At 47.4% G+C, this 22,073-nt stretch overlaps 10 protein-coding genes across 10 annotated transcripts; 5 read left to right on the forward strand and 5 right to left on the reverse strand.

The window, feature by feature from the left end:
• Nucleotides 1-236: 236 nt before the first annotated feature.
• Nucleotides 237-1,049, reverse strand: BT62DRAFT_977590 (DUF1649-domain-containing protein; the record flags this gene model as incomplete). The annotated part of the gene is made up of 6 exons (XM_043189287.1): nt 237-412; nt 474-511; nt 566-651; nt 706-801; nt 853-969; nt 1,017-1,049. The coding sequence occupies 6 exons, from the start codon at nt 1,047-1,049 to the stop codon at nt 237-239; spliced, it is 546 nt and encodes a 181-aa protein (XP_043046683.1).
• Nucleotides 1,050-1,268: 219 nt separating this feature from the next.
• On the forward strand, nt 1,269-2,198 carry BT62DRAFT_1070842 (uncharacterized protein). Its single transcript, XM_043178694.1, has 4 exons — nt 1,269-1,432; nt 1,508-1,620; nt 1,678-1,835; nt 1,885-2,198. The coding sequence occupies exons 1-4, from the start codon at nt 1,365-1,367 to the stop codon at nt 2,065-2,067; spliced, it is 522 nt and encodes a 173-aa protein (XP_043046684.1). The 5' UTR covers nt 1,269-1,364; the 3' UTR covers nt 2,068-2,198.
• A 748-nt stretch (nt 2,199-2,946) lies between these two features.
• BT62DRAFT_835498 (high mobility group box) lies at nt 2,947-3,192 on the reverse strand (the record flags this gene model as incomplete). Its single annotated transcript, XM_043182424.1, has 1 exon — nt 2,947-3,192. A coding segment is annotated over one exon (246 nt), but the record flags the coding sequence as incomplete, so codon positions are not given.
• A 1,010-nt stretch (nt 3,193-4,202) lies between these two features.
• On the reverse strand, nt 4,203-4,602 carry BT62DRAFT_915473 (uncharacterized protein; the record flags this gene model as incomplete). The annotated part of the gene is made up of 3 exons (XM_043183939.1): nt 4,203-4,240; nt 4,291-4,456; nt 4,498-4,602. The coding sequence occupies 3 exons, from the start codon at nt 4,600-4,602 to the stop codon at nt 4,203-4,205; spliced, it is 309 nt and encodes a 102-aa protein (XP_043046686.1).
• Nucleotides 4,603-5,345: 743 nt separating this feature from the next.
• Nucleotides 5,346-7,847, forward strand: BT62DRAFT_977591 (kinase-like protein; the record flags this gene model as incomplete). The annotated part of the gene is made up of 9 exons (XM_043189288.1): nt 5,346-5,689; nt 5,745-6,073; nt 6,126-6,460; nt 6,510-6,739; nt 6,787-6,924; nt 6,980-7,133; nt 7,181-7,295; nt 7,349-7,587; nt 7,644-7,847. 9 exons carry the CDS (start codon nt 5,346-5,348, stop codon nt 7,845-7,847), a joined length of 2,088 nt encoding a protein of 695 aa, XP_043046687.1.
• Nucleotides 7,848-8,022: 175 nt separating this feature from the next.
• On the forward strand, nt 8,023-10,084 carry BT62DRAFT_50458 (uncharacterized protein). Its single transcript, XM_043181184.1, has 14 exons — nt 8,023-8,313; nt 8,371-8,397; nt 8,448-8,469; nt 8,526-8,609; nt 8,668-8,741; nt 8,799-8,887; nt 8,944-9,205; nt 9,263-9,304; nt 9,363-9,408; nt 9,461-9,499; nt 9,552-9,562; nt 9,613-9,632; nt 9,687-9,774; nt 9,830-10,084. The coding sequence occupies exons 1-14, from the start codon at nt 8,129-8,131 to the stop codon at nt 9,927-9,929; spliced, it is 1,089 nt and encodes a 362-aa protein (XP_043046688.1). The 5' UTR covers nt 8,023-8,128; the 3' UTR covers nt 9,930-10,084.
• BT62DRAFT_50419 (uncharacterized protein) lies at nt 9,854-12,302 on the forward strand. The gene is made up of 16 exons (XM_043181182.1): nt 9,854-9,863; nt 9,918-10,568; nt 10,626-10,652; nt 10,706-10,727; nt 10,785-10,865; nt 10,917-10,951; nt 11,063-11,142; nt 11,196-11,454; nt 11,509-11,550; nt 11,620-11,665; nt 11,720-11,758; nt 11,816-11,826; nt 11,885-11,904; nt 11,957-12,044; nt 12,100-12,133; nt 12,184-12,302. The coding sequence occupies exons 2-16, from the start codon at nt 10,240-10,242 to the stop codon at nt 12,193-12,195; spliced, it is 1,125 nt and encodes a 374-aa protein (XP_043046689.1). The 5' UTR covers nt 9,854-9,863; nt 9,918-10,239; the 3' UTR covers nt 12,196-12,302.
• Nucleotides 12,303-12,858: 556 nt separating this feature from the next.
• Nucleotides 12,859-15,022, forward strand: BT62DRAFT_50846 (uncharacterized protein). Its single transcript, XM_043181199.1, has 6 exons — nt 12,859-13,048; nt 13,112-13,151; nt 13,207-13,369; nt 13,421-14,180; nt 14,232-14,418; nt 14,474-15,022. The coding sequence occupies exons 1-6, from the start codon at nt 12,979-12,981 to the stop codon at nt 14,892-14,894; spliced, it is 1,641 nt and encodes a 546-aa protein (XP_043046690.1). The 5' UTR covers nt 12,859-12,978; the 3' UTR covers nt 14,895-15,022.
• BT62DRAFT_1070846 (uncharacterized protein) lies at nt 14,972-16,988 on the reverse strand. Its single transcript, XM_043178695.1, has 2 exons — nt 16,100-16,988; nt 14,972-16,049 (listed from the first exon to the last, which is right to left on the reverse strand). Exons 1-2 carry the CDS (start codon nt 16,934-16,936, stop codon nt 15,150-15,152), a joined length of 1,737 nt encoding a protein of 578 aa, XP_043046691.1. The 5' UTR covers nt 16,937-16,988; the 3' UTR covers nt 14,972-15,149.
• A 1,335-nt stretch (nt 16,989-18,323) lies between these two features.
• Nucleotides 18,324-19,352, reverse strand: BT62DRAFT_1070847 (uncharacterized protein; the record flags this gene model as incomplete). Its single annotated transcript, XM_043178696.1, has 5 exons — nt 18,324-18,554; nt 18,602-18,739; nt 18,797-19,087; nt 19,139-19,219; nt 19,281-19,352. The coding sequence occupies 3 exons, from the start codon at nt 19,350-19,352 to the stop codon at nt 18,803-18,805; spliced, it is 438 nt and encodes a 145-aa protein (XP_043046692.1). The 3' UTR covers nt 18,324-18,554; nt 18,602-18,739; nt 18,797-18,802.
• Between the last annotated feature and the right edge of the window lie 2,721 nt (nt 19,353-22,073).

A 22,073-nucleotide genomic window follows, 5' to 3' on the forward strand; every position in this document is an offset into this window, starting at 1 on the left:
TGAAGCGAAAATGATAAAGCATGGAGATAGTACCAAGATTATTATATGCCGCGTGGGATGCAAGCAGGCGTCGGTTGGTCGTATTGTTGGGTTGTACGGGTTGTTACATTTTATAAGGACTCTACGGTATGGCCAGAGGGAAGAGCTAGAGGCATGTACGTATCAGCATCTCTTTCGGAATGTGTAAGAGAACTCGCAACTCACGGATAAACAGTACGTATCGAGTGGCAACCCCGTCAGAAAATTTCTATGCCGCTTATCTTGACAGCCAGTTTGAATGGAAAGGGAGATATCCCGTTGTGTGTGATGGGAGGTACAACGGAACGGCCTCTTTCCGATGATGTATGCGTGAGCATGGTCTGTATTGATTTCGTTAGTGTTGCTGCTAACGTCGAGTCGAAAGTGAGTCTGTCTATTGTCGTATATATATAATCAGGACACACGAGCAGAGGGAGGCAAAACGGGGCCCCCACCTCTATCAAGCGGTTGTCGAATTTCTGCATTGATTACCCTTCACACAACGATCAGCCCAAATGGGGAGAAGGATTCGCAGGAAGAATGGCACCATTGTTCCCAAGGAACGTCCTCCTCTCCACCGCTGTATACGAACCATCCCTTCTTCTGCCGTTTCTCCGAAAATGTTACCAATATCTCCGAATTCGCTAACATCAGTCCCACTAGCAATCAAAGACGCGGACTACACACCTGGCCCCGTTTACTTCCACCGTTTTCGATGCTCTTCCAAAACAAGTCCACCTTTTCGTGTACCATCTGTTCGACTTCCGGGTCTGATACTCCCGGCTGGTGAATCGACTGTGAGCTTCAAGGAGACGGGACCGAGAGGTTGCACACCATCGTCACATCAAGGACTTCAAACGTTTGCGGCTTTACGATGCCAAATAACCTATGGAATAATATTGAGTGTAGCATTGCGCGAAGGACATCCTTCGTCGTTGATCGGTCTAGGACCTGAATAGATGAGCTTTCTGGTTGTTAAGGCTGACAGGCAGGAATACCAGGTCAATCGTTATTGTAGACAGACTAGACATAATGTACGTCCCAAGGAAAAAAAAGGCAAGAAGAACTGGAAGATGGATGCGAAAGGTAGAGCCTATCGCACAGCCACGTAACATAAATGAGAAGTCCTTACATAACATGCCGAACGCTCTTCAACGCGATCAGCTGCACTATTTGCGCGTGAAAACGGTGCAAGGAGTTCCGGGGAGAGCGGAGTAATCAACCAAGGCATCAATAATGCGGCCGTCACCATCGTGAGCCTCGTGAAGCTTATTCCAGGGAATCTATTCCATAGAACGACACTCATACCTACTGTCACCGACAATCTCTATAGTCAGAAAGCTATCATGAACAATATGGTTGGTATATACCTTGCACCTATACAGCAGCTCGACAACGTCAACGGCGAGCTTTCGTAGGGTTCGTGGCTTTTATATGATATGCTGAATTTTGACAATTGACAATTTATGGCGGGATCGACGTATCCAAGATGCCCGATAACAACAACTTCGCCGGCAAGCGAGTACTGGTGTGTTGACCAGTCCATTTCCTATGATAATACAACTGCCATTTTCTCATCAGCTGCTGGTATCGTCGACACCGGTGAATGCAATGATATACTTATGGTCTATCCACGTTTTGACGGTCAGATATACATAGGGACAACCCTGGTATACCTCGCTTCTGATGCATTCGAGAAATACCACTGGCAGTCAGCCACCCGGGCCGGAGCAACAATAGACAGCGCTACAGGTCTTCTTCGTATCTCCTCATCTCAATACTCCAATCTTTCGAGTCTCTACTTTCGTATCAACAGCGTTAGTATTGCTTAACTCTGATCTGATACGTATTGAAATTTGCCCGTAGATAACTTATGAGCTGACACCGAATGCTCAAATCTGGCCTCGTTCGCTATCGGAGGCGACACTGGTGGTATCTATCTTATTGTTAATGAACTTGGACGAGATATTCCCGAAGACCTCGAATTCATCAGCGGTTATGCTTTCCTGGAGAGATTCTACACCGTCCATCATACGGAGAACTCGATAGTTGGGTTTGCTACGACTTCTACACTCATTCTGAGACAAATTAGATACTCATATCCGAATTAGTTACTAGTACTAGGTTGATATTATGTAGAAAGTTTTATACCTGCGAAAGAGCGTATACAATGTACGAGGATCTGATCATTAGCGAAACGTACTAAACTTCGACAATTATCATAGTAAAAAAGAGACATTTTCAGAAGTCGTGTATAAATACTGCGAAATGCATGATTCGGAGAGTAAATGTTATACATATAGTGAAGGGTATTGCATTAGTTATAAGTCGCCAGTCGAGTTAAATGTACGTCGCATCATTAAAACTGGCAATGGAATTGATATCAAACATGTCCGAACCGTGGTGCTCGTCGTAGGGAGGAAAGGCCTGAAATAAGTCGGCCATCGGCGCTGTGATGATAGCTGGAAACGGGTCAAGGCTTTCACCTGTGGCCGCAAACCAAAAGTGGCTGCTAATATCCACATCCGCCTTGACTCCGAATTGAGGATCGATGCGGGCATAGTTGGGGAGCTGTGGGAGGTGGTCCGCCTAAAGGTAGGGAATTAGTGAAAAATTATTGTAGCGGAAAAAGAATCGACGCACCATTTCTAGGTTGGGAGTGTCTAGGACGAGTGATGGAACGTCGCAGCCTGAGGTGGGGACGAGAATTTCTTCCTCACCGCAGATGAACTCTTCTTGATAGCCAGAAGCAGAAAACTGGAGCATCGAGATAGCGATTTGGTCTTCGTTGGCGATAGCTGAGGGAGAAGGGGTCCCGCGTATAGTATCATTCATCTCCACTGCCCTCTCCAGCTCCATCCCATTAGTTCCCCCTCCAATTAACATTTCGAACCCGGCGCCCTCTATGATACGAGGATACCGATCCACTCTCTTCCTCGTCTTTTTCTGTCGCGACACCGGCGTAAATTTGTAGTTGGGATACTTCGCGCGGTGATCCTTCTTGGCGTCGTTGGCCAAGTCTCGGTAAATTTGCTGCTCTTCAGACGACAAGGCTTTCCAGAGTTCACCACAGGTCCGGCTAATCTCGCGGTGGTCACGTTCGGGTATAGTATCTTTGTTGTCGCGCCAGTAGTGGGAGCGGAAGATCATGAAGGCATTGGGGGGACGGGGTACGTGTCCGGGCATACGGCGATGCGAGGGAGTGTGGCGACGAGGGGGAGGGGTGTCAGATTGAGTCGAAGAAGGGGAAGAGACCGACGATGCTGGTGAATAGACTTCGGATACTGGACTACCAGAGTACATCAACAAGTCGGCAGCGTTCCAGCCTTGTTCTATAAGATATAATGAATCAATGAAGCGTACCAACTCGTCACTACTGATAGACTCACCATCGCACAGAACTGGCACTTGGTTAGACAAGGGCCGAGATCGACGAGTAGTGGTAGTGCAAGTTGGGGCCATTGGAACGCGTGTTTTAGCGAGGAAAGAGGTGTATACGAATTCTGAGAGACTGTAGACTCGTACAAGTCGAAGACGGGAGCGAATGGACTGGGGAAATATGCATTTTCGCGCTGGCCTTTTGACGGTCGTGAGTGATTGCCTTAAAGGTGAGCGTAGGAATTTCACCCCTCAGTGGTGGAACACCGTGTCTGCCTCGAGGTGTGAAAGGGTAAATCTGTCGTAATTCCCCTTCCTTGGTCACAAATAAGCCCCATTTGGTATTCCCATCATCCATCATCAACCCCATATAGACCAAGGTACGAACCAACCCTTTTTCCCCTTCACATTTCGTCACATTTCGTCACCGAGATCATAGCCAAATTTGAAATGGTGCAATCAGGACTAAGATTTCGTCACTCCAGCCGGGATTAGGCCTTCAAACCTAAAGGACTCTTTAGTTGATCCAAGGATCCATGCATTGAAATAGATCACTTTTATATCGTTTGCATTTGCCTAAGCGCCTGCGGCAAGTGGGTAATTTGTATAACTCTTCACAGCATTAGTGGTAATGTAAAAGGTCTCTCTGTCGTATAGATAGATTCAGCGAAATGTTATGCTTTTGTCTGGGCTACCGACATGATTAGGATCCAACCAGTCCCTTCAGACGAAGCCAAGGGCTCATGTTTGCGAAGAAATGTCGACTGAAAGCCGTTCTTCTCATCGGCAGCTAGGATATGTTTATTTCAGGTGAAGGTTAGCTTGGGATCCTTCATTGCCATATCTACAATGAACATTAGAATTATAGGCAGATATGTGTCAGCAGAAGCCTACCTTCGAAGATATTCACAAGAGCATCCATGGCTTGTACCAGAAACCCCACATGGTTCATGATGTTCCCACTGTGCGTGAACTGCTCGAGCAAATACTCGTTCGCACCATGAATTTCGATACCATCGAAACCTGTGTTCATAGGATTCTGAGAAGGTTTTGCATATACCTGGATTTCTTCAACAGTTTTATCCAGAAGGAACGATATACTGGGGGGGAAGGATCTTTTGCTGGCAGAACTTCGGGATACGCTGCACGACCGAGAGCCCAGAGCTGGCTTTTGCATGTGCAAAAGGTATCGAGGTCGAGCGTCATGATATACAGAACATGGTAGAATGGAAATTATTCTGCAAATTGTTGGATCAGGTCAAGTATTTGATGCTGACCGGGTCCGACCCCCCGGTCGGTCAAATGGGTCAGATAGGCAGACAATAGGGCAAAGAACGCGATAAGAAACAGCTGTAGTCAAGTAAATTGTTCATTCTTTTGGATTTCTCCGGTCAAAGGTTTTAAACCGAGGTATATTTGCGAAGAAATTTTATGAAGTAGAGGTGTGCCTCACACATCGGAACGATAATTGGGTTCAGTAAAGCCGGGAAATAGATCGACTGTCGTCCGACAACCAATACCCATCACTCAGAAAAGGAACAAACAATTCTAGTTGCGGTAACGGAATACCGACTCAACTTTGGCACGTTTAGAGCAAAAATAACTTGATCCCCACTGACCCCAATCCCCCGGTCGTAGAGGTCAGACAAATGTTTGTTGACCTCTTGTTTGACTGCCTACCAGGGGTCATGCCAACACTATTTAAATAACAGATGAGATATGAGTTTCGCGAGGACATAATATAAGGACCATTAAATTTCCAATACGTTCAGCTTGGTCACGGGACTAAATGACAAACATAGCACAACTAATCGCCACCGCACGGACCGGGTGAGTCACACAGGCAAGACGTTCACTACAACTCCGACTATCACTGTTATTTTTCACCTTTTCCTTTTTTCTCTTTCTCATCGTGCGGTGCCCCGTAAAAACCATTGTTTTGAACGAATATGACTAATATGTCCTCAGGATCAAAGCGTTCATGGGAAGGCAGGGATTCCAGCTATCGGGAGCATAAAAAACCAAGAGAAGATACAAGAGATTGGAGGGATGTCCACTTAAAGACCTCGACTGGGCACTCTGCGTCCAACGGTAGTGGCCGCAGAGGTAGCAATGGGCATCGCCGACGAGATACTGATCATAGTCGACGAAGTTCTAGTCGACACGACGGCAGGGATCGCAGTCACCGTAGAGAGGACCAGCGACATGATAATTCACCTCCACAATATCGATCCCGCTCACCAAGAAGCAATGTAAATGAGAGGCATGAGAGCAATGAGCTGGAGGAAGGCGAGTGAGTATCGTGAGATTTACGGTTCAGTGTACAGTAATCTAATCAACATTTTCAGGATCTCACTGCGTCACAGCCCTCCTACCGTTCCAGGCCCAGTTCCAGTCTCTTCACCAGTTCCAGCCCCGTCTTCTGAGCCTTTGCAGGACATGCAACTAGATATACCAGTCCTCACGGAAACCGTCTACGATCCTGACGCGGCTCGAAAGGCTCGTCTAGCCAAGTGGGACGCAATCCGTGCACGTTCAAGCGTGAACACGAGTGTCAATGGTACTCCTGCGCCGGAGATTAGTAGTGCGGTCCAACCGCCTCTTTCTTCAACCGTTTCTGATCATATAACGAGCAGTTTTAGCCATGTGCCCTTGCATTGTAACGGCGCCAAGGCGGGTGCGTGGTGTCTAATAGAAGGTTTATTTTTCATACTGACATGCATCAAAAGATAACAAGCGCACGTCTCTGTCGCCATCGCCGACTCCGGGCCATGATTTCGAGCTCGCTAAGGATGATGAAGCGGAATCGTCACAGCGCAAGACACAAGCCGAGAATTCCACACTAGATGGCGCGGTACAGGTTTCTGCGGGTGATTATGATCCCAGTCTAGATCGTAGAGAAGACGAGCAAAGGCGTGTGTTTGGTCCTGCTCCAATCGAAGCTGAAGTTATGGAGGTTGAGGAGGACGATGACGAAGAAGATGAAGACGAAGATGTCGATGATATGTTTGCTGTCGCTACGGCCGAGAAAAAGTCCGAAAAAGTCAAGAAAGTCAAGAAGATGGTCAGTTTCCAATTGCCTACTTTTCATTCTACTAAACACCTTCGCATAGAATCTCACAGTGCCGGCGTTAATAACGACTACTCTGGATTCTGCAGCCGACTCAGAAGGTTATTATTCTGTCATCCTTGCTGAACAGCTTGACGGGGGACGGTATCAAGTATTCTCTTCTCTTGGTAAAGGAATGTTTGCCAACGTCGTTCGTGCGCGAATACTACAGGGTGGCGGAGATGCTGCTGGAAGAGAGGTCGCAATCAAGATTGTTCGATGTCAGGAATCCATGTACGTTTATGGCTTTTCCTTGGTAGTCATTCGCTCACGATGTGCAGGTATAAGGCTGGTCTCAAGGAAGTTCAAATTCTCAACAAACTTATGCAAGCCGATCCTGACGACAAGAAACATATCGTCAGACTAGAACGAACATTTGAACACCGAGGACATCTCTGTCTCGTTTTCGAAAGCCTGAGGTGGACATAAACTCATCCCCAGAATGATTCGTTTACTCATTTATCTGTCCATTAGTATGAATCTACGCGAAGTTGTCAAACGATTTGGCAAGGACGTGGGTCTAAATATACGGGCTGTTCGGGCGTATGCCCATCAATTATTCTTAGCACTTGCTTTATTGAAGAAGGTGGGCGTAATGCATGCTGATATCAAACCGGACAATATTCTAGTAGGTTCTCTCTCTCATGTTCGTGGGCCTTTTCTTAGTCTTGCTAGGTGAATGAAGCGAAAACTGTTCTGAAACTCTGCGACCTTGGGTCTGCGTCTGATGCCTCCGAGAACGAGATTACTCCTTATCTCGTTAGCCGATTCTACCGTGCTCCGGAAATCAGTTGAGCAATTCTCTTACATCTACTGGTAACTGACTTACCGGTGTCCTTTTAGTACTCGGGATTCCCTATGATCCGGCTCTTGATATCTGGTCCATGGGCTGCACGCTTTATGAACTATACACGGGCAAAATTCTTTTCCCCGGAAGATCAAATAATCAGATGCTGCTTCTTATGATGGAACTGAAGGGTCGATTTAACAGCAAGATGATAAAGAAGGCGAAGTTCGGTGATGTTTATTTCGATGACATGGGAGGCTTTGAGAGTCTTGAGCGTGACCGAATTTTAGGAACGGTTAGTAGTATTTCACACCCCTTGGCAAGCCAAAACGTTGATCCTGCCCTTTTCAGGATGTTGTGCGCAAAGTCCACATTTCAAAACCCACGCGCGATCTTCGCGCCCGTCTCATGCCGCCAGCATCGGTCAAAATGAAGGATGACGAGAGCAAGCTACTTGTGTCTTTCATTGATCTTCTTGACAAGTGTTTAGTATTGGATCCTTCGCGGAGGATCACCCCTCGAGAAGCTTTAACCCACCCATTCATCCGAGGATAGATAGTCGGACTCCATATACATGAAGTGGGCGAGTCCTTCCTACATGGCACTTATACATATGTTGTACTTATAGCCGTTATCGCATCTGATTTGACAGCAGCCGTTAAAGAACAGCGTCTTGGTTTCGACCGGGCAGACTTGGCTGACATCACCGCTGTTATCAACGGTGCACGTCATGTACCCGTCTCTCCGGCTGTAGTCTTGTTTGTAACCCATGGCTGTCAAGGCACGGCAACAGGTATATAAACCAAGCGAAAATCATCAGTATACGTTGCAGTGTCATGACTTCCTGCGGACTCGTGCCGAAGACCAGTGATGGAAGGCCATTGCCGTCGTTTGACGAGCTTCCCCATTTCCACAGCTTCAAGGGTTGTGCATGGGGATTATGGGGAGAGGACGACCAGCTTGGGACTATCAACTTGCTGACCGATGATGTTGTCAAGCAAGCCGCCAGGGAAGAGATCATGTAGGAGCTTATCGTTATCCTTTCGTCATATTATGCTTATCTGGATCCATGAATCAGAACAGGCCAAAGTGTATCGTTGAATTGGTGGGTGCTTCCTGTGATTACTTCCTTTGTGCACTTCTAATGAAATTTAGGCCAATCAACTTTCCGGAGAAGGTATGCATGGGCTATATTCCGCTCGTGCTAGCCAAGTGGATTGATCACTCTTGTAGCCATTATTCAAACGTAAAGCTGCGCAAATCTACATGATTCCTGATGAGAGAGGATACGCCCACCGGGAAGATGAGATAGAAATGGTTCGTGCAAGGAATCTTCTATATATGGTGTGCACACCAAGTCACACAACGTCGACAGGACACGCAATCGGGTTCGCAGTGGGATGGAATGACCCACTTGGGCGTCGTGGCCCACAATGTCTTCTATAACAAGTATGCCGTTTTCTTTTCCCTTACGCGTCGCCGCCTTTTAACGAGCTTCTATGTCAGCACTCCTAAGGATATGCTCCTAAGTGGCAAGGTTCCTATTCCTGATCCTACGAATATAGACCCCCGATTGTCCAGACTAGGGATCCAAAGTGCGTCAAGGCTATCCTCCGTCTGGTACGCCTGTGACCATAAAATCCCACCCCAGACTGGGCAGACCACGGAATTTGTGGTCGCGGTGTGTTCCTCGACCTCGTCGATTTCTACATCTCTTCTGGAGATCCTCTGCCGTACGATCCCTGGACCACTTATGCGATCACGGTGCCTGAACTTGAGGCGTGTGCTGCGAAGCAGGGCGTAAAGTTCAGAGCAGGAGATATTTTACTCATCCGTGTAGGTCACATCAAACGTTACAACGAGTCGTCGCAGGAGGAGAAGGATGCTGTGGGAAGCAGGGACGAAGAGACACTGTAAGCCGTTTTTTTTTTGATGCTGTGCTCTGTCAAGGCCTGATTGATTTCTGACAGGGCCGGTATCGACCAGTCGGACGATATGAAGCGTTTCCTGTGGTAGGACACAGGTGTTTCTGTAGGAGATGTTCCAGGAAGCTCACGGCTGATGAACAAGGGACAATCACTTCTCCGCTATCGTCTCTGATCAACCTGCCTTAGAGGTCCGTATAATTTACACGGTAACTATCCAGTAATTTACGTGGACCAACGTAGCGCTGGCCACCACCGGCAGGTGTGCCTCATATTCACCAGGTACGTCGCTGCACTATCAGAGCTTCTGTGGATTTTTAGAACATCTTTCTAGACGATCTTGGGGTAAGCTTCCAAAGCTGCATAGTCATTCTATCGGACTCATCTTTGTAAAGTTTGTGGGGTATGCCCATTGGTAAGTACAGACAGAAACCCACGTCTGTGTCGCTCATTGTTTATTCTAATCAAGGTGAAATGTTTGACCTCGAGAAGTTGTCACAAGTCTGCAAGAAAACGAGTCGATACACTTTCTTCTTCTCGTCGTGGCCTCTTCCGATGTACGTAACATGATTATGGGGTTTCATCTGAGAACTAAAGTTGCCCTATCAACAGCATCGGCGGCTGCGCGGCGCCTCCCAACGCCGCCGTAAGTATTCATTTCACCACTTATTGGTTTACTTTACTGACGACCACATGCCAGGCAATGTTCTAGGTCTGAGAGACTTGCAGTGGCAAGGTTTAATCATATAGCAAAGAGCGGTTCCCGACACTTAAGTACGCGCCATGTCATGTTGTTTTGTCTGCCTTCGGAGACATGGAAGACATTCCCTATAAGCTGACTAGTCGACATGGTTATACTGTCTCGCACGATAAGTTATTCGATGAGAAGCGGCTTTAAGATCGGCCGCCATTGTGTATTCGTTTCCTCATTTCTGGGTCTGAGTCAGGTTTTGTAAGTCACAAGGATCCGTGCGAAGTCATATTACCTAGCCCCATTCCCACCTAGCGGTCAGATGCCATGAATGTTGTCAGCTGAGGGATCAGACTTGATGCTGCGGATAGATAGTGCTAATGTAGGAGGGCTATGTCTTCTTGTTCACTTCCTCCGAAACACCTCAACTACGATGACCAATCCATCCCCCAATAACCGTCTTCAACAGATCCTGACGTACGTTGCTCCCCGAGAGATGAATACAGCAAGTCATGAGGCGCTACCGACATTCGATGAACTGCCCATGTTCAAGGATCACAAAGGATGTGCATGGCAGGTTTGGGGTCCCGATGACCAGCTGGGAACTATCAATCTGTTGACGGCAGAGGTGGTCAAAACAGCTGCCTCTGAAGAGATTAAGTGAGCTTGTGTCTAAAGGCAGTGACGAGAGTATACTTTGCTAATTCTAGCACACAGGACAGGCCAGACGGTCTCGTTAAATTGGTATGTCAGTGTCCTTCAACGCCAACGATAAAGATGTTCAATAGACGTGCCAGGCCGTTGAATTTCCCCAGCAAGGTAGGTAGGAATATGTACGCTCCGAATCTTTCAGTATCCATGTTTACTTTTTCGCAGCCGATGTTCCACCGTAGGAGTCCTGAATTGCTTGTGATAGATAACTTCGATCGTGCTACACGAGATGACGAAATTCATATCGTATGTGTATAGACACAGTTTAGGGACTCGATGGTAATAATATTCCAACAGAACTCACAATCCGGTACCCAATGGGATGGAATGAGGCATTTTGGACTGATCGATCATGATATCTTTTATAACAAGTTGCGTCCTTTTCTCAGCATTACTTGAGTATATTCAACGCCTATGCCATTTCTCCCTTGTAGTACTCACAGAAACTCAATTCCCGGTGGCAGTATCTGCGTCCCTGACCCTAACAATATCAACCCGAGTTACAAGCACCTCGGTATTCAAAGTAGGGCCGTTAATTAATACCACGAGTAAATCTGATGAGCGCCTGGTGCGTAGACTGGGCGAATCACGGCATATGCGGACGAGGCGTCTTGTTGGACTTAGTCAGATATTACACGTCGGGAGGAAACACACTGCCTTACGATCCCTGGGCAAGCCACCCGATCACAGTTAAAGAGCTTGAAGCATGCGCAGCTAAGCAAGGGGTCAAATTTAGAACGGGGGATATTTTAATCCTTCACGTGGGATTCATAAAGAAGTTCAGCGAGGTGACACAGGAAGAGAGAGATGCGCTGGCGACTAAGCCGGAGACTTTGTGAGCCCCTTTTTCTCTCTGCCTTTGCTGATGGGCTGAGTTCAAACCCGATAGTGCCGGAATTGAGCAGTCGGATGACATGAAGCGGTTCCTCTGGTATGGCAACTCCGCGATGTGATGTTGTGGCCGGAGGCTGGTAGTGGACTCACAGGATTATACTATTAGGAACAATCATTTCGCGGCCGTAGCGTCTGACCAACCTGCTCTTGAGGTGCGTCAGAAACCATGCGGTGTCTAACATCAAAACAACCTGCATTTTATCCAGCGCTGGCCTACACCCGAAGGAATACCCCATATGCATCAAGTTGGTTGATTTCTTTTTGATTGTCGCATGCCATGCTTGTCTCACACTAGTTTCCAGACATTGTTGGCGTAAGAATTTGAGATTATTACACTTATCGTATCTCATTGACATCCTGGCTTTTTCTAGCCTTTGGGGTATGCCGATAGGTATGCCAACATAGCTGTTCTAAGTGCGAAATCGAATTGACAACCACGCTAGGTGAAATGTTCGACTTGGAAAGACTTTCAGAGATATGCAGTACGACAGGACGCTATACGTTCTTCTTTTCGTCGTGGCCCCTGAACATGTGAGTGTACTCACGCTTTCGATAGTGTAGCAACGTTCTGAACATCCATCATAAGTATTGGCGGGTGTGCGAGTCCCCCAAACGCTGCGGTATGGTGCCATTCCGTTGTTGAACATTTCTTTGAATGACAAAGCAATAGGCCTTCTTCTGAGTTCACTTCTGGATTCAAAGTAAACATACCGCTCTCATTGCATTTCAAATTCTTGGAGGTCGATTTATACGATTTCCCTTGTCAACTTGGATGTCATGTTCGTATGATTGTATAATTACGCCGCTGGCAAAAACTATTGGAAGTATGAAAACAAGCATTGAAGTCCGGTCGAGCATTTACCCAATGGAGAGGATATAAACCTGCCAGGTCGAAGTTATACACAGGGCGACCCAATATCTGCGAGTAAGCCAACAGCTTGTAAGAGTTCTATCAGAGATGACGGTCTATGTGACGATGCATAAAATACCAAGGGCTTCAAAATTTTTTCAGGAGGAACGGTACACGGGCCGTCCGGCTATCATTGCGATCTTACCGCTACCGGTAGTTAGCTTTTCGATCTGGGAGTACCGGCTCATGGCTCTCGCCTCGGTTGGAAGCCTGCCGTTTCATGGCCGGGTGGAACCGTCTTGGAGAATGAAAACATATGTGTGTCTTAATTTTAGAGAACTGAATAACCTGCTGATATTCTGTAATGCGGAGATGATCAATAATATGATATTATTGTGTCTGTAAGGTTTTGTGCGGTTGGGGTGTGATGGACCTACTCACGCCTACAGATCTTGGCCGGATATCGGACCGTCGGTGGGAACAAGACAAACCAAACGGGGATGACGTGCACGTGATCCTGTTCTCCATCAACGCGTGTTGACCACGGACGTGGGCCATTCCCACTTTTTGTTTTCCAATTGTGTTTCCAAGGAGCGGTCGTCGTCACCGGCAACGATGAGCAGGAGGGAATCTCGTGCATCTACGGGGGCGCGGCAGAATGATGCCCTTTTCGAGTTCGAGAACTGTGTGTTACCATATTGCCTCTGCATTTTCTCGGCGAGATAACTGATTGTGGGTGGCACGACAGTCAAGAAGAAGTTTCTGCAGGCGAACAAGCAGATAACTAAGTGGGCGCTGCAATTTATCTTATCGTGGCCGGTTTTCTGATATTCCCTGACACAGACTCAATTCAACGATGAGCGTTCGAATAGAAGAACTGAACGCCCAGATATCGACGCTATATAACGAAAACTTACGACTCCGGGCCTCGGAAATTGCCCTTTCAACGGAACTGAAGCGAGAACGACAAAAGTCGGGAAAGGTGATGGCTGAGGTGGAGATAGCGGTACGCTTGCCGAGTCGTCGGTATTGACGACGGTATCTGATAGATTCCCAGGCGCTCGGTCTCACCAAGCATCTTAGTTTCCTAAGGCATACGTTTGACATACAGCAGCCTTCAGTATCTCGCACGCCGTTACTACCGAGAGCCACACGACGCCCATCATCAACCACGTCCTCGTCCTCACCGTCGCCAACGAACCGTCTGTCCAAGCCCCCGGATGTACCAGGAATCTGCGAAGAGGAGGAGCCAAGTCCAACCTCGGAAGAAGAGCAGATTGAAGTCGAGAAACCACCCAGTCCTCGCCGTAAAGTCAAGACAAAACCACGGTTATCGGCGTCGAAACTACCGCTGCCATCTCGGATAGCGTCTCCGCCGCCAATGCTTGATCTTTCTTCCACGAATATGAATACTTTACGGAAGAAAGCTGCACGACGTCAGAGTGGTCTGCTAACAGTCAATGTTGACATGGTCCATAGGGACCAGCTGTCCATCCAGCGACCAGTAACTCCTATCCTGGGAATGACGCAAGCGGAGAATGAGGCGTGCGAAGAAGAAGAAGAGGAGGAAGCGGCTGTCTACAATGGCTTGGTCGAAAACGTGGACGAGGAGGATGTGGGGTCTGCTAAAGTCAAGAAGGAGAAACGACGCAAATATAAGGACAAGGACGACGTAGCCGATACCCCATGCGATAAGGAGATAAAGTCTCTTCAAGATGAAGACGGCGACCTGGTATCGGCGTCTCAAAAACTCAAATTCAAGGACGTAACGAACTCGCCGAGGCGGCGTGCAACTCTTCCTGAGACTGATAGTTCTGGTGTGTAATCTCTGGCCTACTGCATATCATAAGTCTAATATTTTACTGCAGTCGACAATGTTCCAGGAGACTCTGGGGCTCCTCGCCAATTTTTGGTATCTTCCCCATCGCACACCTCCCATCTTCTGACTCCCCATCCCTCGAGTCCCACACCCCCCCCAGAACCCGAATCTGACACCGGTGGACGCGAGCGTCGGGTCAGAAAAAGTGTCAATTATGCTGAACCCAAGCTAAACACGTGCGTTGTATCCACTATTTGATAACTTTTCTCCCTCGCCTGACAAAAGCCGCAGGAAAATGCGGAAACCTGACCCTGCAACGGGTAATTCAGCACCGAAAAAGCGTGCGTCGGCGTCTGCGGCACTGGCCACGCCTACGTACAAGATCGTTGTGGACGACACTGTACACGATGCGGACAATGACACTGAGGCCCGGTCGTCGGTTGAGCATCCTTGTGCCAATGGGACAGCGATTGACCCTGCCCAGTTGCCTCTTCCACCCTCACGGCCGTCATCGAAGGTAGGGCAGAGAAAACGGTCGAGACCACCACCTGTGCTTGATGATGAGGACGATGACGGCGCTGATGCGGATGCAGAGTATATACCAGCCAAAGGGCTGGTAAACGGATGGGTCAATGATGGAAAGCGACGACAGGGAGCAAGGAGAGCCGGTTTGCACGATGAGGAGACCCGACGACATAGTCTCGTGGTTTGATACCCTGGGACACACCCCCAAAGGCGTTCTTTATATGGTAAATACGAGCCACTCAAGTGAATATGACCATGCATATTGGGCTGTAATATAATATTATCACTATGGTACTACACTTTTTTATCACGACCTCCTTCTTGGTGCACATATTTATGTACATACATTGTTAATCAGTATTTTGACGGCTGTTGCGTAGCATTGAACAGGGTGATGATACAAGAAAAAGATTAAATAGGCAACAACGCCCTGGTGCACCTCTTAAGAGCTCTTTTCGCTGCTAGCACTAGCCAGAACTTCAGGTTTCAGCCATGTAGCATAATCTACGTCTCCATCCCTACGCCTGAAAACATCGTCGTCTTCATCTCCACTCATATCGACATCTCTGGCCAGAAATTTATCCAGCTCATTGACATTTCGCTCCACGTCCACCTGGGAATTATATCCCAATTGCGAGCCCTGGAGCTGTGTAGATGCAAAAGGTGGTTTAAACGCCCCAGCATCGTATGTAAAGTCAGGAAGGGCGCCACCAACGCCGTCCTCACCACCATCAGAATCCTCGTCAGCAATAGATGATAACGACTTGGCAGGTGATGCGAGGTCGACTTCCATGTCCAGGTACAGGTCCGGGTCTGGGTCTGGGTCTACATTCACAGGCTCCTCCGGTACAATTGGTACGGGAGCCTTGACGGGCGACCGTGGTTTGGAAAAAACGCGACCTCTGCCCTTTGGTGTCTTTTTAGCTGAGGCGAGAAGCTCTGATAGGGTCGGTAGGGGCTTGGCCTGAGGCGTCGTCGGAGTTGCCGTTTGATGCTTCCTGGCAACTAGATCAGCCAATGGGGAAGCCTCCAGCTGAGGTGTGATATTGCTAGAGCCTGAAGACGGCGGTTCTGCCCGCATACGCTTCGAAGGCCTATCAGGCGTCGTGGAATGTTGTCTAAGCAGGGTTAGCCCTGGAATTGGAGATGATGCTTGGCGGCGGTGGGTACCACTCCGTTCTGGAGAAGTTGAGATATCTGTAGACAAGGGTGGGGGTTTCGTATTCGGAGATGACGATGGGGAAGACGATGGAACAAGGATAATTGGGGGAGGTTTCTTGCGTACAAGGTCCGGCGGAGTAGACGTCTCCAGTCCCGTAGGAAACGAAGGTGGGAAAAAAGCCTGTTACCTCGACTTAGTTGTGGCTTTAGCAACTATAAATCACTACTGACCGTCTCGGAAACATCACTGATGTTTATTTTAGCTGCAGAAACCATGCTGACGTCTCCATTGCCAGGCGCGTATATGTCGTCTGATTTGTCTTTCGGTGCTGCAGACGGCCTCTTTTTCGTGGCACCTCTACGCTTCGAAACATTGAATCCCAATGGAGACGGGTCCTTAATATCACCACTTTTGGGGGCATTGGTAGCAGAAGAGTCGGTCTTGCTTGCGCCCTTTGAGTTGGACTTGGCTGCAGGAACATCGACCTCTGCGTTTTCTTTTGACTTGCTCCTGGATTTCTCCCTGCCTGGTAGTGGCTCCATGTCGTCCAAAGTAGGATCAGCATGAACGATAACATCTTTCTGCCAGTTCTCCACTTTGCTCTTCAACATTTTCTCTGCTTCTCTCCGTTTCTCCCATTCGAACCACTGCTCTTCGGTGTCCACCAAAAGGAATCCGCCGGGTCCAGGGCTCGCCTCCAATCCGTCAGCGCGAACGCCAATCCACCGCTTGCCGGCGGTGGTGGAACGAAGTCGGAGCAGGTCCTTCAAGCGAGACCATTTGCCATCCGCGGGATCTCCATTGCTGTATTCAAGAGCTTCGATAACGCGGTCGCGCAGTGCGCGCACACGATGCTGGGCATCATCGTCAAAGTCAGTGCCACAATCCGACGCTGGAATTTCTTCCAATCCAGCTAGCGCTAAATGATATTGAGATAGTTGGTCCAGATATATTGACGGTGAGCGGTGCCCAGATGCCACAGACGACGACATTGAGGAAGAAAAAGGGCTAGAATAGAATACTGGTGTATAGGGTGTCTTGGATGGCTTGAAAGGCTTCGCAGTCATTACGTCGTATTAGAATGAATTCGAGTATAGTATGGTACAAAGGCGCGCTAAGTTCGAATGGATCACGTAATGCAAAGGCTTCCCGATAAAGCACGGCCAAATAGCAGAATTTTGATCGCCAGATTATTCAGTTGAGTCTAAATGTTACGGCAGTAGCAGTACAGTTGACTCTCTTATAACCCATACTCCCCCATAGATTTTTGGATCCACCAACCTTGTTCACAGGGAAATTGATTGTTGAGATTCAGTTTTCACAGCTTTAATATCATATTCTATTTATATATATTTTACTGCTTATCTTATACTTTGACATTTTTGTACCTTATTGACTTGACTCAGAACCACCACTGTCCTTACTCTATATGACAAAATATACTCTTCCTTTGAGTCTAATATGCCTTCCTCTGAATCACCAGCACCTAAATTCCAACACTGATGCCATAAACCCATACTCTATACCTTATAGCTTTTCCTGAGAATCTCCTCTCTGGTATCCCATAGATACTTAGTCATTGTGCTGACAGTAGCATCTAGCAATGTCAATTTAAGGGAGCTGGATGGTTGCTATGTTGGAGCTGCTGTCAGAGAAATATAAAAACTCTCATGTGCCATTATCAACTGCCTCTACTGCCCTTTCCATTGCACTAGAAGTCCTAGTATGACATTTCCAATCATTCATGAATTGAAAAAAGCCCTCCAAACCTGCAAAGGTGAAACTGAGGCATGCATATGACTGACTTGAGAGTCAAATCAAAAAATTTAAAAGCCATCTCCAGTAAGCCATGCTCTAACTGTTGAACAGCATATATTGATTCTTTATCATGCAGCACCGGAAAGGCATGTGGAGCATCACAGTGATGGTGGGAAAGCACAAGCCAAAAAAAGGAAAGGAGCACCTACTGTGACCAGTGAGCAGCATGGCAAGTTTGCATCCCTGCAGCTGTCAGAACCCTTCCAAAGTACATCAAGATCATAGATGATCCATTTTCTTGGAACTTGGAAAGCATCTTGGCTTTGTTCAGACAAGAAACAAGACTTGATGAGGCTAATTCACTTCAGGACAGCCAGATTACAAGCTACTTCACTTCTAAATAGCAAGTATGTTATATTATAGGCCTATTAACAGAATATAAGCCCTACAAGGGCCTCGAAGTTGACCTACAATGTCCTCTCTCCAACTCCGTACTCTCTCGTAACCCACAGCTCTGAGGGTCCACCGACGACTATGGGTTATGAGAGAGAGTCGACTGTAATCTGGTGCAGTCCCAAAGCTCCCGTAATTAACGTGTCTGTAACACTTCCTGTATCAATGATGGCCCTTTGCAGCAATTCCGCATCGCTCATACATCTCGGCGCCACTCTTGGTCAAGGAATTTGCAAAATAACTCTGGATTACGATTCCCTTCATTTCGGACTTTCAACAATTACAGTATGCCGAGAATATATCAAATTCACAAAAAACATGTTTCATACAGAAGAGTGCCAGCTCTGAGATCTGAGAGATAACACTGCCGGACGTTGGTTTACTGAACTGAACGGCCTTCAGCATCGCTGTCTTGACTTATGATGAGGACTGCCTAATGTTGGACTCTCTAGATGTACATGCAGCTTGGGACTCCTAAGAAATCAATTAGCATCGATAAACTAACATCATTGAAACCTCACCAGTTTAATCTGACCATTAACTGGTCCCATCACCTACAATATGTGCTCTATATTGCGGTCAGAATCATTAAATGGTCGCTGCGCGTCAGTCACCTAGACACAGTTACAGCAGAGCTGGAAACACAGCGTCCCTCGCAGCTACGATGATGAAAGCGCAGTCAGAAAGCATATTAGACCAGTATTAGAGCTGCTTACCTATATCTATGCGAATGAAACACGTTTCCGAGGCATTGAGCGATCCGTGGATGGTTGTTCTTTCTGGTCGTTACTGATTGTTGTGCTTCCTGTGCATGTTTGTGATGCTATTTGTTTCCGGTACTTTGCCTTCTCTTTCTTGTGCTTCGCGCGCTCTGCTGCCAAGATGGCCTTCTTCTCTTTCTGCACCCTCGACTGATCATCAGGGAGAAACAATAGGAAAATTTCCGAGCGCACAAGTTTACTTTTGGATGACTTCTTCTCAGTCCTTGTACTTTCGGGGCGCACAAGCTGTGTGATGATCAATACGTACCCTCGGGTCAAATTTCAGCGTCAACGTACCTGTGTATGGCGCCGGCTAAATTTGCTCTTAGATTTGGATTCCTGCAGTTCCGCGATGGATAGTGCAAGCTCAAGGGTATCCTGTGCGGAAAAAAAGCATCAACCAATAAAAAATTGTGAACTGGATACGGGTATTTCGGACCTGTGACTCTAGAAATCGCTTAGGCATTTTACCCTTCCCTTTTTTCCCTGCCGTTCCAGATGCAGCTGCCATGGACACACTGTAGAACGGCGTGACGGCGTTGTGAGAGTTTCGGTGTTAGTGAGCAGAGAAGGAATGTACAGCTTAGTCAGCTCGATCGAAGTGCTTTTGATAGCCGGCCTCTCTGCGCTTCAACCATCCTCTATTTTCTGTTTAATGCTTCTCTTGAAGTTCTGGTGACAACTAATATCCGACCAAATGGCATGGAATATATGTGCGTAAAAGCCACATAGAGGACTGATCTATTATTTGGAACCCAGAAAGTCTGCCGTCGACATTTGGTCGACATTCAACTCTTTTTTTTACTAAACCCTGACCCAAATCTGTCCTCTGTCCGGTTTTAAGCGCCCGGCATTCATCATCGTTACATTATAAGGACGCCATGGGATACAGGCACTCCCATTACATGTCGGCCAGGTGTCTGATAAGTACGTTGTGGGATCTATTCTATATCAAGCTGGCGCTGGCGCTGTTCTTGTTTTTTCCTGCATATCAAGGTTCATTGACACCTGCGCGGCCTCTCGAGCAAGAGCCTGGAGTGATATTCTAATGATACTGCGTTCCTGCATTAATCATATACATCTATTCCCATCACTGGGACGCGTAGGAAGGACTCCGTACAGGTTTCGGGGGACGCGGGCTGGGACATGCATCACCGTCCTTGAACTCCTTAGATCTTCCTAGCAAGAGCTCTTGATTGTCCGTCTTTTTCGGTTTACAGACCCAACTCGCGTTCTCCTACTTGATTTCACATCATCAACGGTCCCATGATTCCGGGGTTTTTTGGGTTATCTCGAGAGCCTTCAACTTCCTGCTCGAGTTCTTTTTTCTCCAATTAAAATGTTTCTTGTAAACTATACCCTGGTTTCTTCTATCAGGCAAGAGGCGCTGTTGATCTGGGTAAACGCCCGGGTTTTGACCCTCCGAGTTCTCATCGACCCTTCTCGACGATGACTTTGTCCTTTGTTAGTGAGACAGGTGTTTTTTACTTGGGGAGTGATCATAACGTGTTGCAGTATGGAACATTGTTGCCTACACTGAATAGATCTGATCATAGTGATCGCCACGTCGACGTGGTTATTCATTCCCTAATGCATCTGATCGGCCCCAACTGACTCGAAAAAAATACGATACACACATCAACGGAATCATGATGACCTTTGGCACAGCTGCAGGGTATCACCGTGTTTTATATGTCTTCGTTTGCAGTAGCTAACGACGACGTTTCGCTTAAGGACACTGGTCAAACTTTTGGCTACGCATCGACCTGTAAGAGGATGGTTCACTAAGAGATAAGGTACGATGAATATAGCGCTTCCCGTGATGATTGCAGCGCCTCCTTGCCTGTTTTTCTTTTTTACTTCTGTCGGCGCCTTTCCTCAGTTACCTGATGTGGCTAGCGGGCGATGACCGACTTTACGGTCTCAGGTGCTTTGTACGACCGCCCATGGATCATTGGATCACTGAGTATCGTATAAAAAGAGAGAAACATCTCTGGGATGTCCCATCTTCATCGTTCCTTCTTAATCTCACACCTACACCCTCATCTTCTCTTCCAAAACTCTCAGAAATCATGTGTCGCCGTCGTCAGTAAGTAACCTGTCAATGTTACTACATTCCTGCTTCTCATACCGCTTTCTCAGAGTGAGAAACGTCTACCTCCGATGCGGCCATGCTGTGAATCTTGTACGTCCTTCTTTTCCCAACGTCACCCCACACTGACCACTCTTGTTTCAGCCGGAAGAAATTGTACGAAGATTAATTCACCAACCTCCTCAAGGCTCATTTTTCGCTGCTTTCTAGGTTCCTTGCGAGGAATCCAACTGCAAGTTCAGTCCATTCCACCCGGCGAGCTGCAAGCCGCCTTCTTGCCAGCAGACTTGCTGGCAGTAGTACGTCCTTCCTATATCTCTACAATTCTTCATGCCGACCGCTATATTACAGCCGCCGATTTCCAGAACAATATCGTACGGCATCTTCTACGACTCTTTTGTTCTTATGCGCTAACATCCGTATTCATAGTCCCCAACATCGACGGGTATTGCCCAACCTGCCAGGCTATGCAATATCAATGCCGTCACTAAAGAAGGTTTCATTAATTAGCATGGATTTAGATAGACCTACTTACTCAGACCCCACGATAGAGTGCACTTACCAAAAGAACCTGCTGGGCCTAGATATTTACAGGAGCTTAATACGTACTGGTTTGTAGAGTAGATAAATAGTTACGACATCCTTGAGCCCTTGTCTCTTAAGCTTGTAGTAAAGGTGAAGGCGACATATTGTCCACACAGGCGCTTGAGGAGTTTTGATCCCGGAGATTGTACCTGATCGGCAGCAATCGAACGGATCAGATTCAGTCGCTGTCCTAGACATACAGTGCCTCTGATTGGACTGAGTTGACCCACTGGTCTCACTTTTAATTGCTTTCCGCGGAGTGCGCATTGGTCGGTGGTGCTAGTGGGTACTTAGTTTTTGGGCATGATAAAGCATGCGAAGGGAATTTCCGCTTCATTATCTTTTTATAGACCAACTAATCGCTTATCATGTCCATTATATCAATGGCTTACACGAGTATCCAGGGAGCCTCATTAAAGAGGGCGAATCGTCACTCAGAGGAACGTTAAATAATGTTACGGAATTTAGCCTGGATACCGCGGTTCACACACTACACTGCACAGGTCTGAGCGGGGTCGAGCAACGTAAGTAACCGGTGTACGGAACATCAGCTTA

The sequence above is a fragment of the Guyanagaster necrorhizus genome, assembly GCF_019112545.1.
Source record: "Guyanagaster necrorhizus MCA 3950 unplaced genomic scaffold BT62scaffold_1, whole genome shotgun sequence".
NCBI lineage: Eukaryota > Fungi > Basidiomycota > Agaricomycetes > Agaricales > Physalacriaceae > Guyanagaster > Guyanagaster necrorhizus.

Excerpts from the sequence above, each read along its gene's own strand:
- BT62DRAFT_1070842 (XM_043178694.1), top strand. The coding sequence starts at position 1,365 with ATGAACAATATGGTTGGTATATACCTTGCACCTATACAGCAGCTCGAC. Across the intron at positions 1,621-1,677 it reads TGCTGGTATCGTCGACACCG|GGACAACCCTGGTATACCTC; the intron begins GTGAATGCAATG and ends AGATATACATAG. Across the intron at positions 1,836-1,884 it reads TCTACTTTCGTATCAACAGC|ATAACTTATGAGCTGACACC; the intron begins GTTAGTATTGCT and ends ATTTGCCCGTAG.
- BT62DRAFT_50458 (XM_043181184.1), top strand. The coding sequence starts at position 8,129 with ATGACTTCCTGCGGACTCGTGCCGAAGACCAGTGATGGAAGGCCATTG. Across the intron at positions 9,633-9,686 it reads TTTGTGGGGTATGCCCATTG|GTGAAATGTTTGACCTCGAG; the intron begins GTAAGTACAGAC and ends ATTCTAATCAAG. Across the intron at positions 9,775-9,829 it reads TCGTCGTGGCCTCTTCCGAT|CATCGGCGGCTGCGCGGCGC; the intron begins GTACGTAACATG and ends CCCTATCAACAG.
- BT62DRAFT_50419 (XM_043181182.1), top strand. The coding sequence starts at position 10,240 with ATGTTGTCAGCTGAGGGATCAGACTTGATGCTGCGGATAGATAGTGCT. Across the intron at positions 10,728-10,784 it reads CGTTGAATTTCCCCAGCAAG|CCGATGTTCCACCGTAGGAG; the intron begins GTAGGTAGGAAT and ends ACTTTTTCGCAG. Across the intron at positions 11,551-11,619 it reads GACATGAAGCGGTTCCTCTG|GAACAATCATTTCGCGGCCG; the intron begins GTATGGCAACTC and ends TTATACTATTAG.
- BT62DRAFT_50846 (XM_043181199.1), top strand. The coding sequence starts at position 12,979 with ATGAGCAGGAGGGAATCTCGTGCATCTACGGGGGCGCGGCAGAATGAT. Across the intron at positions 13,049-13,111 it reads CCTTTTCGAGTTCGAGAACT|TCAAGAAGAAGTTTCTGCAG; the intron begins GTGTGTTACCAT and ends GTGGCACGACAG. Across the intron at positions 14,419-14,473 it reads GCTGAACCCAAGCTAAACAC|GAAAATGCGGAAACCTGACC; the intron begins GTGCGTTGTATC and ends CAAAAGCCGCAG.
- BT62DRAFT_1070846 (XM_043178695.1), bottom strand. The coding sequence starts at position 16,936 with ATGACTGCGAAGCCTTTCAAGCCATCCAAGACACCCTATACACCAGTA. Across the intron at positions 16,050-16,099 it reads TCAGTGATGTTTCCGAGACG|GCTTTTTTCCCACCTTCGTT; the intron begins GTCAGTAGTGAT and ends TCGAGGTAACAG.